We start from the raw sequence: 15,979 nt of genomic DNA, 5'->3' as shown, positions 1-15,979 counted from the left end.
TTCGCAGTCGAAGGGAAAATCGAAACTCAAAGGTACACAATCAGCAGGTCTGTCTTTCGAGGTCTTCCATTCCTTTTAAGCGTCGTTCAGGAACGAACCCTAAACACTTGAACTCTAGATAGAAGTGGTGGTTAAGAGAAATGTTGGAAGAAGCGAAAAATTACCAACCGTTATTTGTGAATCACTTTGATCTGACTGGCTCTGTATGTCATCCTTAACAAAATTGGTCATGTGTTCCATTGTCATTCGAAATCAAGCCCCTTTGCCGTTCTATTTCCTGTAATTTTTTGCTACTTTTCCAACTTGCATCGTGAGCGAGGGACGAATTCCACTGCAGGTGGACTTTAAGAACTGACAGCCGGGTCACGTTCACATCACGGGCTTCGCATTCAGAGACATTCTTAGGCAAGCTACTTTTTTTTTTTTCATTCCCATAATTGTATGCTATTCTTAGGAAAATGGCTCAAGATCTCAACGAAGTCTAAACTGATCATTTCTTCCCTTTCTTTTCACTCATTATGGTGATAGCGAAAACGCTAATAATAATAACAACAACAACAACAACAACAACAATGATGATGATGATGATATAATCAATCCAATATTACATAAATGAAAAATTAGAGACGGAAAATTGGGTGGAAAATGATCTGCTTTATCATCATTCTCAGACCCCTTGTTTATTCTTCATTCCAAATTTTTTTGTTTGTTTTTTTTCTTCTTACAATCTAAACTGTGTTGATAACCTACAAAACATTCAAAGTTTTAGAGAGAAGGGGAAGGGAGTTGCTCAGTATTTTCTTTGTTTTTGCGGCAGTAGAAAGCTAGGGAGAGGAGAGAAAGACATTTGAACCAAGGAGGTGAGCGACGGTCAAAAGGAAGGGGGGGGGGGGGTGTGTGTGTGTGTGTAAGGAAATAGAAATCTCGTCCTTCCCCGCCCAGTATTCGCACATTAGGGAGAGCTTCCGGGAGTTCCCTAACACGAAGTCAATAGTAGCAATTTTCGTGCACGCTGAGGGCGCGAGTTCTTCACGCCAAAGTGTGCGCCGTCACCATTCAAGCTGTTTACGTAAGGTAACACCCCTGCAATTTTCTTCTAAGACTTAGAAATTCTGAAAATGTTTTCATTTTTTTTTTTGGGGGGGGGGGAGGAGGCAGGGGGGATATTACCCCAAGCCGGCCTGGACTTCATTCCCCTGTCCCCCTCCCCCCAAAAAATTAAAAACAAGGAACAAGGACAAAGTAGTTCAAAAACACCATAATCACTCGGAGCGCACGCTGTTTGGACTTGCTAGTGGTAGTTTACGTAAAATTTCGCTATCACTTTCAAGATAAGCGAACGAAGGGTTTCAGTGTTAATAGCGCAAGCATAAAGGGCTGCAAGGTATCCCCGGAGAAGAATCCTCGACAGTGGCAGCGTTGTAAAGATGAAAGACAAAGTTATAGTCTTGATGAGACTTCGCTCCTTCACGACAAAAATTGCGAAAAAATGTTGCCTAAGTAAAAAACAATTTGGAACAGCGTTTCAAAACACAATTCCCCAACCAACCCCTTTTCCTCACCCGACCCTCGCCACCCCTTACATTCACCACAAAACTACTTTCTGACGGCCCAAAATGGCAGCCTGGTAGTCCCTTGCCGATTTCTCCTGACATCCTTGCTCTGCGTGCCATCATTTGGGTTGTCGTCTGGGGAAAGACTTCCTCCTTCTTCATCTGAAGAGTCATCGTCACCGTAAGCTACAAGCGAAGCTATTCCTGAAGCCTGGGCAGTCACGTCCTCCTCTGTCTTCGACTTTTTTACATCAGCTTGGGGCAAAGGCAAGGATGAAGCCTCTCTTTTGCCTGTGGTCGGAGGAAAGACAGGCCACAACACAAAGCAAATACAGAACAATTCAAGTAAAAGTAAAAAGAGGAAGTTAGGTTACCAGCATCACAGAGTCCACAGCAATTCACATGAAACAAGAACAAAATTCAAATTAGTATGAAGATCAAAACAACACAACGTGCTGATGTTACTGTCATTTGTCTTAAAATAATAAGTAGAGGTTGGAGGTGACTGTGCCGTATGAACACCGTGCAAAAGAGCAAAAATATCTAATTATTGTAACATCTATTTTTAGTATGGCATAAATCAACCCCATATGCTACACGTAGCTCATAAAAAGTTAACCTCTATATCTTAGTGGGTTGCCCCCATAATTTACCTGGGCTCACTTGTACCCTTGGGCGGAGATAAACGCTAACTATGAAACTGTCCTGTGTTTGACAACAGGTAACCCACAATCTAATATGCTGACCATTAGGCCATGTGTGTAATACGACCACGAGCCAGAACCTCAGCTGCGAAGTGGTGAGAATAGGGCAGACGATTGTGTTCTATAATAAGGCTGTCTCCTTAAGCTGGAAAAGTAGAGTGAACCTTAAACTCCGGTTTGATACTCTATGAGGAAAGATCGCCCTATCTTTTCAGTGCGAGATTCCTTTTCTGGTTTCTTAGATTCCCCTTCTGGTTTCCTAGATTCCCAGGGTAACAATTGGGAGTAATCCTTTCCTCATAGAAAGACAGCCTTTGCTGAGCAAGTGTTTTTCGCAAAATAACTGAGTAATAGCCTCATTCTCTTTGGTGTTATTATGGACCTAGCACTTATCTTGAGCTCATGCTCAGTCAAAAACACATGTGTAACTGCAGTGTTAGTGGCAAGGCACAGGACTTACCTGCTGGTCTACTACGGGTCGAAGAGGTTGCAGAAGCAGGCAAAACATCTTTAAGAGGCAGTGGAACAGCAAAATCGTGCTCTTTAGGCTTTTTCTTTATGACAGGCATGACTGGAGGGGGAGGCATGAGCTCCGAAGATTGTTTTTTGCCGTCAACAGGGGCAGCTTCACCTAGATTTAAGATGGAGGAGTCCTAGAACAAAGTCATCAATAGGCAGACAGAGGGAAAAAAGAACAGACATGTTAGCACTGACAAACGTGAACGAGGCTGCTGACAAGAAAGAACACTGGCATTAGTATGACTACAAAGTATTCACACCAAGAGTAAAATGTTTCATCGCAACAACGCAAAGTCGGTTGATTAAGCATGGAGAAGGTAAGGCTAATTGTTGTGTCCCCGTTTTGGATTTGGGTTTTTAGTAAAGGAAAGCCTGGGTACAAGTACGGTACACACTACTAGGGTTAAGATTACAAATCTTTTAACGATCAACGCCGTTCGTGCTTCCACAATGTGCAACAAATAATCTAAGGTGTGATCCAGTGGAGGCAGTGTGTCTGAGTGGTTAAGCCTTTGGACTTGTATTATCATTAACCGACCTCGCATGATTTTTCCTTAGACAGGCAAATTGCTGATATGAACCTGCATCATGCATTCACAATGGAGTTTGAACACGACGATAAAAGCAATATGGCGATACTAAAAAACATCAAGAACAAGCCCAAAGCACCTGATGTCTTGGGCCACTTGCTGAACTTTGATCTTGAGCTGAAGAACCTTTAATCGGTATCTGAATTCGAGTTTGAACAAACATTGTGAAAAATCAAAGGGAAAAAGAAAAAAAGGCAAATTGTTAGCAACTTTATAAGAAAGCTTCGTAGGTAAGACAAAATCTATCTCTGTACTATCAACATGGCAAACAGCTAAACAAAGAGTTATTGCTAACAACAGCAACATTAACATAATACAATGCATTCTAAAAAGGCACCTTACATTCTGTGCATGAGCATAAAAATGAAAAAGGTGCATCTCGTAAAATGACTTAGCTCTAAGGTAGGGCTAACGCTCGAAACGTTAGCTGTGAAACTCTTTATGATGGCCGATTTTCATGATCAACTCAACTGACAAAACCAAATTATTTTGTTTCACTCCCCCACCGACGCAGCACCATAGTTAACAGTATTTCGAAACTTACCCCCTTTCATGATTTAGGTGACTTACCTTCTCTTTGAACTTTCTCTTGGGTGGATCAGGGGGCTGTACTGCTTCTCTTTGATATTTCTCTCGGTCTCTGCAATTGGAAAGGAGATGGTAAAGTAAGGCGAAGAATAAGCGGGAGGAATGATTGTAGTGCGAGGTAACACTATGCATGGGAAGTGAATCTTAGGGAGGAAGAGCTGTTCTGTTGTATTTTTGAAATCTTATGATTAACATCAGTTGCCACTCCCTTCAGAAGTTAGCTGTAAGCTTGCCTATCAAGTTCAATTTTCAGTTCGGTTCAAAGACTTCAGTATTTTAATAACCTTATCGGTTCAGACTTGTCGTAGATACAATCAAATTTCTCTTAAAAGCTAGCTGCCCTCACAGAGCTTAAACAACGAGAAATATGCTCAAAGCGCTTGATTTGGTTAGGTTGACGACCATTTTTTCGGTATATTGAATGAAACAAACTAATTTTTTGGTTTCTCTGTGGTATATACTAAAACATTTATTCGCCTCAGTGTCGGTAAAAGTGGTGGATACTTACCTCGTCACCTCTACTTCGATGAATAGATGTTAATTAAAAAAATCCTCACGCAGCTTACTACAACTCGTATTAAGTTAGGCGGACCGAACGAGAAGATATTTGGCTCGAGGTCCTGACGTACAGACCGAGCGCAGCAAGGTCCGTACTTCATGATTGAGAACCAAATAATATTTTCCCATCCGGCCCGACCACATTTAGTTAATAAGCACTTAACCCTATAAACACTAAATGTTGAAAATCTCGAAAATTTGTCTCAACCTAAAAACAGGTCGCAATAGATTCTGCAATCAAAGTATTCCTTTGTTTTTTCGAGTCAGAACAAGAAACTCAAAAAAAAAACGCAACCTTTTTCACCCCTTTCTTTCCTTTAAGTTTTTGCAACAAAGCCGTGTGAGCGCAAGACCGGACGGCTTTTTACGAACCGTCAGCCCATTCGGCCCTACACATGTTAGCTTTCACTATGGTTTTCTATGGGATTGCCCGCGGGGCCGTAACGGTCATTTAATGAAATAGATTAATTGGAAACTAATGATACCCTTCAGATGATGAGGTTGGTTCTCCAGGTTGATATTCGTTTTCTCTTGAAGGAAGCTAGAGAGAAAAATTGTACAAAATGGTTAGAATGATAATACTTGGCGCAACAGAAACGCCAGGTTAACTCATTTCATTGGATTTTCACGGTTGGCTTTTCACTCTACAGTCAACAGGAGCATGTAACGCGAGAGTACAGATAGAGAGCTGTTTCGAGAAACGTTATCGGAAAAAAAAGCGTACAAGTGCACGAAAGGTATTTTGGGAGGTATTCAGGTTACGGTTCCTTGACCGCAGGATTTCAAAAAAATTTGAGAAAAGGGTAGACGTTAGTTTGATGAATTTATTTAGTTATTTGACCTATTAAAATTCATTGATTACCGGTTACCCAGATTGCCTTTTGAGATTGTCTCGAAACAGCTGTATACAGTGTCGGGAGGCCATCGGAGGGAGCTGAGAATCAACCACAGTCCAAAATGTACTTCAAATCGAACTTCAATTCACCCATAGCCTGTTCTATGGAATATACTCCCCTTTTCCCTTTTGTATAAACACGATTAAGCGTATCTCCTTGAATGTCTCACGACGTATTGAATTCTGATTAAGATCACAACATTCCAGGATAACCTCTGATATCTAAGTAGAAAAATACCACAAGTAGAGAAAATTTATAACTCAAATACGAACCTGAACAGGATCGTGAGTTGGGTGCTGAAAAGGGGCCTCTGGCTGAGGCCCATATGGTGATGGTCCAACTGGAGGTGCTCCAAGGGGAGGAGGGACAGGAGAAAAGCCAGGATATGGTGCAGGTCCCCTTGGGGGTAAGTTATTAGGTGGTCCACGATTGCCATAACCAGATACTAAATAATCATAAACAATGGAATCAATTATCATCAACGATTTTAAATAAACAAGGTTGAGCAAAATCTTGTGATTTGTAAGTGCTAAGCAGGTAGTTAATTGATCAGTGTAACATTGTCAAATCAGAACATGTTGATCTACCCAAGTTCAATACTTTTAGCATCATCAATAATAAGATTACAGCGTTTGCTTTGACATAGTGATTGTGGCTGCATAGGGCGGCTAGATCTCTTATTTTCAATGGAACAGAATATCCTTGTGAAGAATCATTTGCAGCAGAACCCAGATAGTCTATATACATGCTATTTGTTGGCAGTTATTTGCAGATTGAGTGGTAGGCTTAGAGCCAATGAAATTTCACAGAAAAAAGCATCAAATATGTTGCAATCAAGTGCTTTCCATCAACATGTATTTTGTTTGTATCAAGACTACCTAAAATTAAAAAAAACTGGCTTATTTCTTATAAATGGAAGGAGAATACCAATTCATGGTGTATGTGTGGGTGAACTTTGCTCTCCTGCACGTTGTGAATACCAGATAGATTGCTATTACTCTACACTGTTGACTTTACTAGGCACTCAAAACTTCAAGACTACAGAATTAACTTTCTCTCCTTTCAAACCTGACCTGTATACTAAGGGCAGCTTCTAATCTGAGTGATCAAGATTTAAATTTGATTCTAAGGCTTTGGTCTGGTGTGTTATTTTTACTCAACTTCACAATAGCTGTTACTTACCTGGGGATGGAGGGGGCCCATATCGAGGAGGGCCAGGAGGTGGAGCACCATGGTGCATTGTTGAGGGTGGAGGCTGTAAAGAGAATGGTAATGTTATTAAATTTAACATAAATGTAACTCAGAAATTTGGCTACAGCATATAAATACAAATGGAAATCAGACACTAAAACACTAGTACAAAGAGTAAGGAGAAATTGCTTGCACTTCCATAACCAGCTGAACAGTAGTAACACTTTAACCCTTTAAACCCAAACATCAGTGTGCAAGTTCCCCATACTGTTTTCCATACGTTTCCTATGGTGCTTTCAAGGAGAGGTTGTCTACAGATCACAAGCTTCTCAAGTTTGCTCTCATTTCTTTAATCTTAAAACCTAAATGTTTGACTCAGAGGTTTTACTTATGGGAGAAATTAAATGCTTATTGCTCTCTGGGTTTAAAGTGTTAATGAAATGTTACCCTGCTACTTGAAATCGCTCAGGAAATACCTGCATTGGTGGAACATGATAAGGATTGCTGTACAGGTATCCTGATGCTGGGGGAGGCTGGACAGATTGTGGGTAGCCATTAGCTGGAGGTTGTGGTGGTCTTGGATATCCATATGGCCCAGGCTGTACAAAAAAACAACACATCAAACTGTAACTGATGGGTTCACAAGAGAAACGTACAGCAATTTATCAAACTAATAATCTATCAAACTCCAATGCATTGGAACATAGTCGGAATTTCCTCTCAGCCACCAGTCCAGGAATGCCAATCACTCAGAAACAACACACATGTACAGTGTACATGTCAATAAAGTCTGTATTGTTAAACAAAAAGTTACCACACAAATTTGTATTCAAGCCAGTTACAACTGATTTTCTTTTTACTAACCTGATATCCTGAAGGCGTCTGACCAATATTGTTTTGGTTTCCAGCTGTTTGAATGACAAACAGATATTTTTGACTTCAAAGACACATTTAAAATAAGTCAAAAGCAAAAAAAATCGATATGTGCCCTGTTTAAAATTATAACAAACAATACTAACTAATTTTTCATATATTTACAGTCATTCATCACTTCACAGGTTTATCACGAACCAACATAATGAGCAGCACCCAGTTGGCATGTTAGCTCAGTTGGTAGAGCATTGCACCAGTATCACAAAGGTCATGGGTTCAAATTCTGTACAGGCCTCATTTTCATTACTGCTTACATACACTGTGGTGTTCATTACTGTGAAGATCACTTTCAAATTCAATATTGACTAAAACTTGAAGGATGAAGAACTTGTAATAAGAATAATTGTGGTCAGTGTAAGTAGGTGCCACAAAACCTGATACTTTGGCACATGATCAACTTGACAGCTTAATATTGGAGGGCAATATCAGCAGATGGCAAATCTAAACCACCATCCCCTTTCTTAACCCTCCATTGAAAAATAAATTGAGCATATCCCAAGTTAACCAAGTACCAAACAGCAATATTTCAAAACAGTGTATGAATCAAGCTAGGGTTTCAATAACTTTTTTCCATACCCAGGTAAAGGTGGTCATGCCTGAAAACGGAGGCTATAAGGCAAAACCCAAACATGAGAGTCTGATCACAAGCTTAACAGACGAATTGGTAAGAGATCTTATACGGGGCGGTAGACTGTCAGAAACCAGCTTTTATGGAAACCCCTGTTCAAGTATGTGTAAGTACTACAGTACCTATAGAACTAGGACCACAGAAAGACTGTTTTAGTGCAAGTAGATTGTGCATGAACTGTAGGGTTTGAATTCTGACAAATGCTTATTCCACAGAGTTTGCATTCATTCCAGACTCTACATTAATTTGTGCATACCACACAATATAAGTTGAACTGATTCTGTTTTAGGAAGGTGCACATGTAGTCATCATTCACTATTCATATTTGTTATCATTTTACAAGTAAGCACCATTTGCTTAGTCCAAAGATGAAATGCCAAATGCCCTTGGCATTCCTCCTTTGTATTCAGCTTAAGTGCTATAGTTTATTAACTTGCAATCCAATCACTAACCATTCATATATGGTGAATACCCATAATGTGATCTTCTTGTTTGCTCAAATGCTTTGTATTCTGTATGAACCTAAGAAACAATTTATATGATCACTAAATAGAGAATAATTATCATTCCATTAAGTATCACTGTTAATCACAGGATAAGACATTTATTCCTACTTGATGTGGTCAAAATGCATTAGTTGAACACCAGAAATAGGGTGCTGTGACATGAATCATAAGGTGGTTATTAAGGAATTATAATGTGTACCAAACAGTCAATATCTAAACTCATATCAACCGGTAATCTTAGTTAAAAATAATTTGTTAGTTTTGCGCTTAAATAGAGTTGGCTATAGCCCCCAAACTCCTTACTTGAATAAAATATCATTGTCACTAAGAAACCATTACAGTACTGTAGTTTTCCAAAGAAACAGAACCAGAAAAAACCCTGAGTTAATTAATCATCAACCTTGACTTTCTTTCACTCCATGCTGCATTCTGTTTTCTTTATTTACTAAATTGAGCAGATTATTTCTTTGCTTCTTGTGCTACAAACCAAAAAACTCAACTAGGAACTTACTGTTTGTATGAGATTTTCCACTAATGTCTTTGCTGCTGTTAAACCATCAACTCTACCATGACTATGAGTGCAGACACATTGAGAGAGATGGAAAATAAAGATACATTTATTTATCAAAACCGTTTTGGTGCAGTAACTTAATTAAGTTGTAGAATGAACATGAATTATGTGATTTCACATTCATATAAAACTCTACATCTTTCTAGCTAGTTGATGATGCAATCAGAAAAACATACACTCAGTTTTTGTTTCTCCACATCAATTGGTCATGGCATGAATATGATTAAATATCTAAATGGTGTATACCCTTTGTCCTCTGTGCTATTCATTCAAGAAATTAATCTTGGAGTTTAGCAGCATGTATTTCATTTATAAAATTAAATCTAGTTATCATGAGGAACAGCAAGAATTTTGGTAAACACTTGCAGGATGCCCTTCACCTTTCATTTGTCTTCAGGAGTCAAATGCCCCAATAAAAAAAAATTAATGCTCACCTTATATAGATGTAAAGTGCTTCAAATGCTTCTTTTCCAGATGTAGGTTCAATATAGCCTGATCCCCGACCACGAAGTTGAACCTCATAGAACAGAAAATAAATATTATAACTTCACTGACCACATCTCATCAAATTAATGATGTTTGGTGGTCTTATTGAATAATAGAAAACCAAGGCTCTTACTGTTCTGTTTTTTTGTTTTTTTGTACTTTGATTCCTCTCTTTGGTGTTTTTTGGTTTTTTATCTTGACAGATATTAAGTAGCTGCTACCTCACAAATAACGAAAATCTCATCCTATCCTCTAAGATCTTAAACAAGAATTCAGTGTTCCCTTACCTTTGCTCCTGTTTGCATAGTGATATGCTGAAAATATGACCCCTGAAATACAATAAAAAATAGTCCACTGTCAAATGATTTTGAATGTCACTGTGAAATCTTTACTAAACAAAGACTGACCATCTGGTACATGAGGTGATTATGACATTACAGCTACCGCATTCACATGCTTGGACACATTTTTGTATGCTAAAATTAAATTCAAGACTTTCTCCAGACTAAAAATAAACATGAATTGTAAACATACAATAACTAGTTGATCACACAATTGTCTGCTTCATACCCCTGGTCCTTGTAACTTCTCTTTAACATTAAACTCAGGTAAAGAATTATCCAGACCAACAAATACTTTGTCTTGAACATAGTGCATCTGTGATAAAAAGAAACTCGAATGATTCTGTAGATGATAAAAACATCACAGCTGTAACACAACCTGGCCCCCATTGTTCAAAGGGTGAACAACTCCCTCCACTGAATAAATCTCTGTCTGAAGGATAGTGCAGTACGTTCAGCTAACACTTATCTGCTGGATAGTGATTCATCAGTTGGAGAGCGGTATATGCCCTTTGAAGAACTAAGGGCAGTTTAGTACAAAAGACTTAGTATCCTATCTGTGAAAGCTAAGTTTTTTTGTTTGTCTCACGATGTAGTCATGTGTGAAGGATCTACATCACACGCGACTACATCGTGAGACAAACAAAAAAACTTAGCTTTTATTGTTATTCACCATGATGAATAACCACAACCTTTTCTACCCTATCTGTGTGAGTATTTTTTTCTAGCAAGTTTACTTTCACTTACAAATATTATACCATTTGACACAACTAGAATGAATAAATAAGTTACTTACTAATAGTTACATCAGACACACTGCAGTTTTATCTCATCTTGACCTTTAGTTTTAGGTCACTGCCTCATTTTATGCTGACCATTAAATTTCCATTTCTTAGCTTAAGCTTCACCCTCCCCACTCTTGCAGCAGGATGTATATTCTCTATACTTTACTCTATACAATTTCATGAATTGTATCAATATTCATAGTCATTCCTCTTACCCCGGGAGGTAATGGCTGTCTGTCAAACATTGGTGAAGGTTGGTTGAAAGCAGGTGTGGCTGCAGGTGATGTCACAGGCATCTTCTGAGGCTGAGAGGGTGGGAGAACATTGACGTCTGCACCAGCCATTATCTCTCGAATCCGTTTCACAGCCACTAGAGAAATATTCAACATGTTTATTATACCAGATCAGACAAACCAAGAGTGAAAATTATTCTGTGCAGGTATGATCTTTCCTGTGTTCAACTTACAATCAACTTTTTCTTGTGTGAGTCCCTGAACACATAGGTACAGTGGTTTTACTCTGAAAAAACAGAAGTGACATGGTTAGGAAATGTCAGTGATTCTAAGAAGGTGGAAACACACAAACATTGGTTTCAAACTTAAGGACTACTTCATTTTTAAGCAGACAAAAGGGTTACAATAGACAACAGAAACAGTAGTTAACACTTATTATTTGAAGACTGCCTGCCTCACTTAGAAACATGGAGACCTAATGGTTGGTGCGCTGGACTTTGGGTTGAGAGGTATGGGCTAGGCCATTGTGTTGTGCTCTTGGGCAACACAGTACCCTTCTCCTCCCAGGAGTATAAATGGGAGCCAGTGAATTGTCAGGGAAGCCTGATGAAATTCTGGAGGTAATTGTGTGATAAACTGCCTCCCTTCCAGGGAGGATTTAAAATTCTCCTAGTCCCATCATGCTAATAAAACCAGGATAAACTCTGGCTGTATGGGCCTCTTGGCTCTCAAACAGACTTTACCTTTACCTGCCTCACTGCTATTGAAAATGTCTCAGCACTATTGAAAGAACTTGTAATCTACATAAAACTGGTATGTTTACCCTGTTCCTTCTGCCTCCCTCTTTTCATTTTCAGACATAAACTTTCCTCTGGTGGAGACAGCAGCTCCACTGTAACGATTGATCTGAAATTAAATGTAACATTGAAAGTCTAATACTGATTAGGACCTTTAATACCAAATGTAACGTATGCCAATTCTAGGCATAGTGTTATAATAACAATCACTATCTTAACCCTTTAACTCCCATGAGTGACCAAGACAGAATTTCTCCAAACAATATCAATACAATATCAAGCAGACAAGTGATGAGAATAAAGCAAAATATCAATTAGGTGATTAAAAGTCGATCCACTACCAAATTCTCCAAATCAACATCACAAGAACTGTATGTCAGACAGTAAGGAGAATTACTAATGAGATCTGGGGAGTTAAAGGGTTGAGCACTAGTAACCCTTGAACTCCCAAGATCTTTTTTGATGATTCTCCCCTTGTAAGTAAGTTATGAGAATTTGGTGATAGATCAAGAGAACTTCTACCTCGGTGAATAGTTTGAGTATACTCATTACTCGTTTGCTTGATAAATACATGGATCATTTAAGGAGAATTTACATGTTAATCACAACTGAGAGTTAAACGGTTAAATTTATGATTCAAAGTTTTCATTAAATTCAAAGTTTGTGCCATGCAACTTTTAATTCTTGATTAGTGGATAAAAACTAAGCTGATTTTTATCAACTGATTTCTTCTTCTTTGAAGAGGGTATCAAACATAAATTGGGTATCCCATTTTGTTGTTTTTTTCTGAAACATAAACCTCTCTGGCCAATGGCAACAGGAAAAGCAAGGGCTTCTCTGTGGTGTGCATGTACTTAGTACATTTAGCACTGCAAGTTTCTAGTACCAGAAAAATTAACTTTAATGATTTGAAACAAAAATAATAAATTTCTACCTCATCTTGTGTTGTGCCTTTACAGAGGAGAGTGCTGACAAGTCAAAAAACGAATATAAAAATAAATCAACACATGTAAACATAAGAATGATAAAACATGAAAAGAAGTACAAAAACCAAAGCATGGAATGCAAAATACATAAAGCAGGGCATGAAATTAATTTTTTTTCCTGATAGCCACTTGGCTCCTGAATTTTTCAAAGTGGTAGCCAATTCGAAAAAAGTTGCTTGCCATTTTTAAAGACAAACAGAACCTTTTTTCCCCACTGTCTGCCTTCTAGACAGACCCACAAAAATTAAGTTAGGAAAAAGATCTTTTACATGCCACAAAGTGGACACTAGGATGGATGATATACAACCTTCAAGTTCACCTAAATCCAAGATGGCATATAGTCATCGATCGAGATGCACGTGCTGCATTTTCGAAACAAACTTAACAAGGAAGTTTGCTGTGGATTTATCTTTGCAAATCTTTTTAACTCACTATATCTCTAGGTAAGGTTATGATGAAGCATTCTAGTCGCCAATTTGGCAACTAATTTTCAGGATTTGGTCCCCAAAGGAAAAATTTTAGTGGTATTGGCATCTGTATTAGGCACAATTTCACACCCCGTAAAGTAATAATTGTTATACACTTGATTTCAGCCATTCACAGGATGAATAAGATCATCTAACCTTCTATCAAATATGAAAAAAATTTGGAAAAAATAATGAAAACACGGTAGACTTATTATTACATGAAAAACACTACACTGACATGTTGAATAATTTACCCAACTGGTTTACTGGGAGTTGAAAAGAAATGCTCTTGTAGATAGCATATATTTAAAATATTGATCAACTCAAAAAATATCTTTACATGTTGTATTGATCACTTGTAATTTCTAAGCATACACATGAGCCCAAAGTTTCAAGAAAAAACAAAAGACTTAAAGAATATTTCATGGTATATCACTCAAAAGGGTTGCATATCTGTTATATTTTTCATACCGGGCTGCAGAATCATTTATCTCCACTTCAGCAGTAATAAGATCTTGACTAAAACTAGTGGCACCATTGTTAACAGTTACTGATGGAGGGGGAGTCACTTTTGCTGCTGGTGATGGACGGCCCTTAACATAGACACAATACACAGTGCAACAATGAGAATAAAGTAATATAAACTGACACTGTCAACTCACACTTTCAAATAAATACTTGCCAATCAACCAAAGCAAACATCATGAAGGGGCAATTACAAACTACACTAAGAGATCTTAAGTCTTTCAAATTGTTCCAACTTCTGTGGATTGAACCTAGGTGGTAATCCAAATAAAAACATCCCCTCACTTTTATAAAGAAAATTAACAGTTACCACTGACCCTCGGCAAATTTCCCACACCTTTAGAGGTTCTTTATTTTTCCCTGCATTAAAACAATTATACTGTACAGACTTCTTGCAAAACAAACAAATGCTTTACCACAACTGGAGGTGGATTGCTTTTGGCAAGCTTCCCTTGAGCGGCCAACATTGCATTCAATTTTGCAGCCCTCTCTTTTGCAGCATCAGTAGCTGACATGTTTCCATTTCCATTACTGCCCTCTCCCTCGGCAGAAGGTACATCCCATTTACTTTTTCTTGGACTATAAAATAAAATAAAAGATCATTGAGAAACAAGGTTATGTATATATATCATATTATTAGTTTTCTGCACGGTTACAACAAAAGTGATCAATAATAGCTTGTAAAGAGTAATTCCTGGGGTTTAAATATCTTTTCTATAAGCAGCTACCAATGGTGTAAGAGGCTACTGTGCCCAGAAAAGGGGCAGTATCACAAAACCCAAATGCGAGAGCCTACTTGCAGCTTAAATAGACAGCAGTGAGGTCTTACAGGAGGCGGTAGACTTCCACTAACCAACTTTTATCAAAACACTTGAATTATTAGATTTCTCAAAGACTAACAGTGGGCACTTCTTTCATTACTTCATTTTCAAGTTTAGTTCATGCAAACAACTAGATACTGTCTAATTTGATTATGATTCCAAACATCTCCCTGAAGCATAAAAACACTTTGTGGCAGTCCCTGTAGTTTTATTTCCACTTTGATTTTGTCACCCCTACACTGTAACCTTCTTTTGAAATGAGCTCTTGTAAAGTGGTTCCAAAGATACCTATCACTGAAAGAAATTACTCTACACCTGAACACGGTTTTATTAGACCACGTCACCAGGGTACAAACACATCAAAACAACAGGAAATAAAAGAGATTCCCATATAAGAAAAACCCCGTCAATCAAAGACTAGAATAACAACATTCTCTTAAACATTCTTTCTTGCGAGAGGGCAGCTTCCACATACATCGCCTTCTCAGAAAACGATAGCGATCAAACAGACTTTCGTTGCACACAACAATGACTCAAGTGACTCCGGCTACCTTATGACCAAGATTCAGGCTACAAAAAGTATAAATCCCAGACTTTTAGAGCTTAGGAAGATAAGTGAGACCTCCGCAACAAATGTTAAAAAATACACTTTGAACGAGAATTTGAGAGATGCGCATGGTGAAAAGACTGGTGAGATTTGAATGCCAAAAAATGGACCAGATTCATACACCAAAAGAGAAACCATACATCCAAATTTTCTTTTCTTCAGGGATTTGCTAATTTTTTCTAAGATGACCCGTGTGAACCAAGATCGGTCAGAATAGCAACTTACCGCCGGAACGCCGCCATCTTGAATTTCACACACACTGAGAAGGTGTTGCATGATGGGTTAGAATTACTAATAAGGCGTGAGACTGGTAGCAAAATAATATTTTGGGGGACCGTACAACTGATTGTTATTTCAGGGTTTTGCTGCGATTCCATATTCCATACATCGCTAACAGCTGACCATGAAGAGGGGTTCTTTAATGATATTTCTACTAATGTCTTAAAAACTCCTTATCCAAAGGATTAAATTGTTATTTTTAGTTTGGCTTGGAAAATTGAAAATAGATTCACAGGTAGAAGAAGAGTCGTCTTTGACTGCATTTACAACCAAATTTACCCAACCATCACAGCGAGACACGATCTTTTATCTAGACTACACAACAATACGTCCCACTGCGATACGCGTTCCTTGAGACCCATTCGGCATGTGCGTGACAATAATCGGCAAGTAAACTTTCTTTTCTTCGCTCAGA

At 38.3% G+C, this 15,979-nt stretch overlaps 1 protein-coding gene across 1 annotated transcript; it reads right to left on the bottom strand.

The window, feature by feature from the left end:
• Positions 1-571: 571 nt before the first annotated feature.
• LOC131775906 (KH homology domain-containing protein 4-like) lies at positions 572-15,533 on the bottom strand. The gene is made up of 21 exons (XM_059092027.2): positions 15,511-15,533; positions 14,274-14,436; positions 13,804-13,925; positions 12,814-12,847; positions 11,906-11,988; positions 11,316-11,368; positions 11,065-11,219; positions 10,294-10,380; positions 10,011-10,052; positions 9,672-9,754; positions 9,178-9,238; positions 8,613-8,682; positions 7,464-7,507; positions 7,076-7,198; positions 6,591-6,663; positions 5,681-5,853; positions 4,998-5,053; positions 3,937-4,006; positions 3,446-3,505; positions 2,718-2,910; positions 572-1,844 (listed from the first exon to the last, which is right to left on the bottom strand). Exons 1-21 carry the CDS (start codon positions 15,525-15,527, stop codon positions 1,597-1,599), a joined length of 2,010 nt encoding a protein of 669 aa, XP_058948010.2. The 5' UTR covers positions 15,528-15,533; the 3' UTR covers positions 572-1,596.
• Between the last annotated feature and the right edge of the window lie 446 nt (positions 15,534-15,979).

Source organism: Pocillopora verrucosa, chromosome 4, assembly GCF_036669915.1.
Source record: "Pocillopora verrucosa isolate sample1 chromosome 4, ASM3666991v2, whole genome shotgun sequence".
NCBI classification, from domain to species: domain Eukaryota; kingdom Metazoa; phylum Cnidaria; class Anthozoa; order Scleractinia; family Pocilloporidae; genus Pocillopora; species Pocillopora verrucosa.
The sequence above is the reverse complement of the archived record's forward strand: the minus strand, read 5'-3'. Positions and strand labels throughout refer to the sequence as shown.

What these genes read in the sequence shown, in the direction of transcription:
- LOC131775906 (XM_059092027.2), bottom strand. An exon ending in CACACAAGAAAAAGTTGATT is followed by an intron (nt 11,220 to 11,315) that starts GTAAGTTGAACA and finishes ATATTTCTCTAG; the next exon opens with TGGCTGTGAAACGGATTCGA. An exon ending in GACCCGTAGTAGACCAGCAG is followed by an intron (nt 1,845 to 2,717) that starts GTAAGTCCTGTG and finishes CTCCGACCACAG; the next exon opens with GCAAAAGAGAGGCTTCATCC.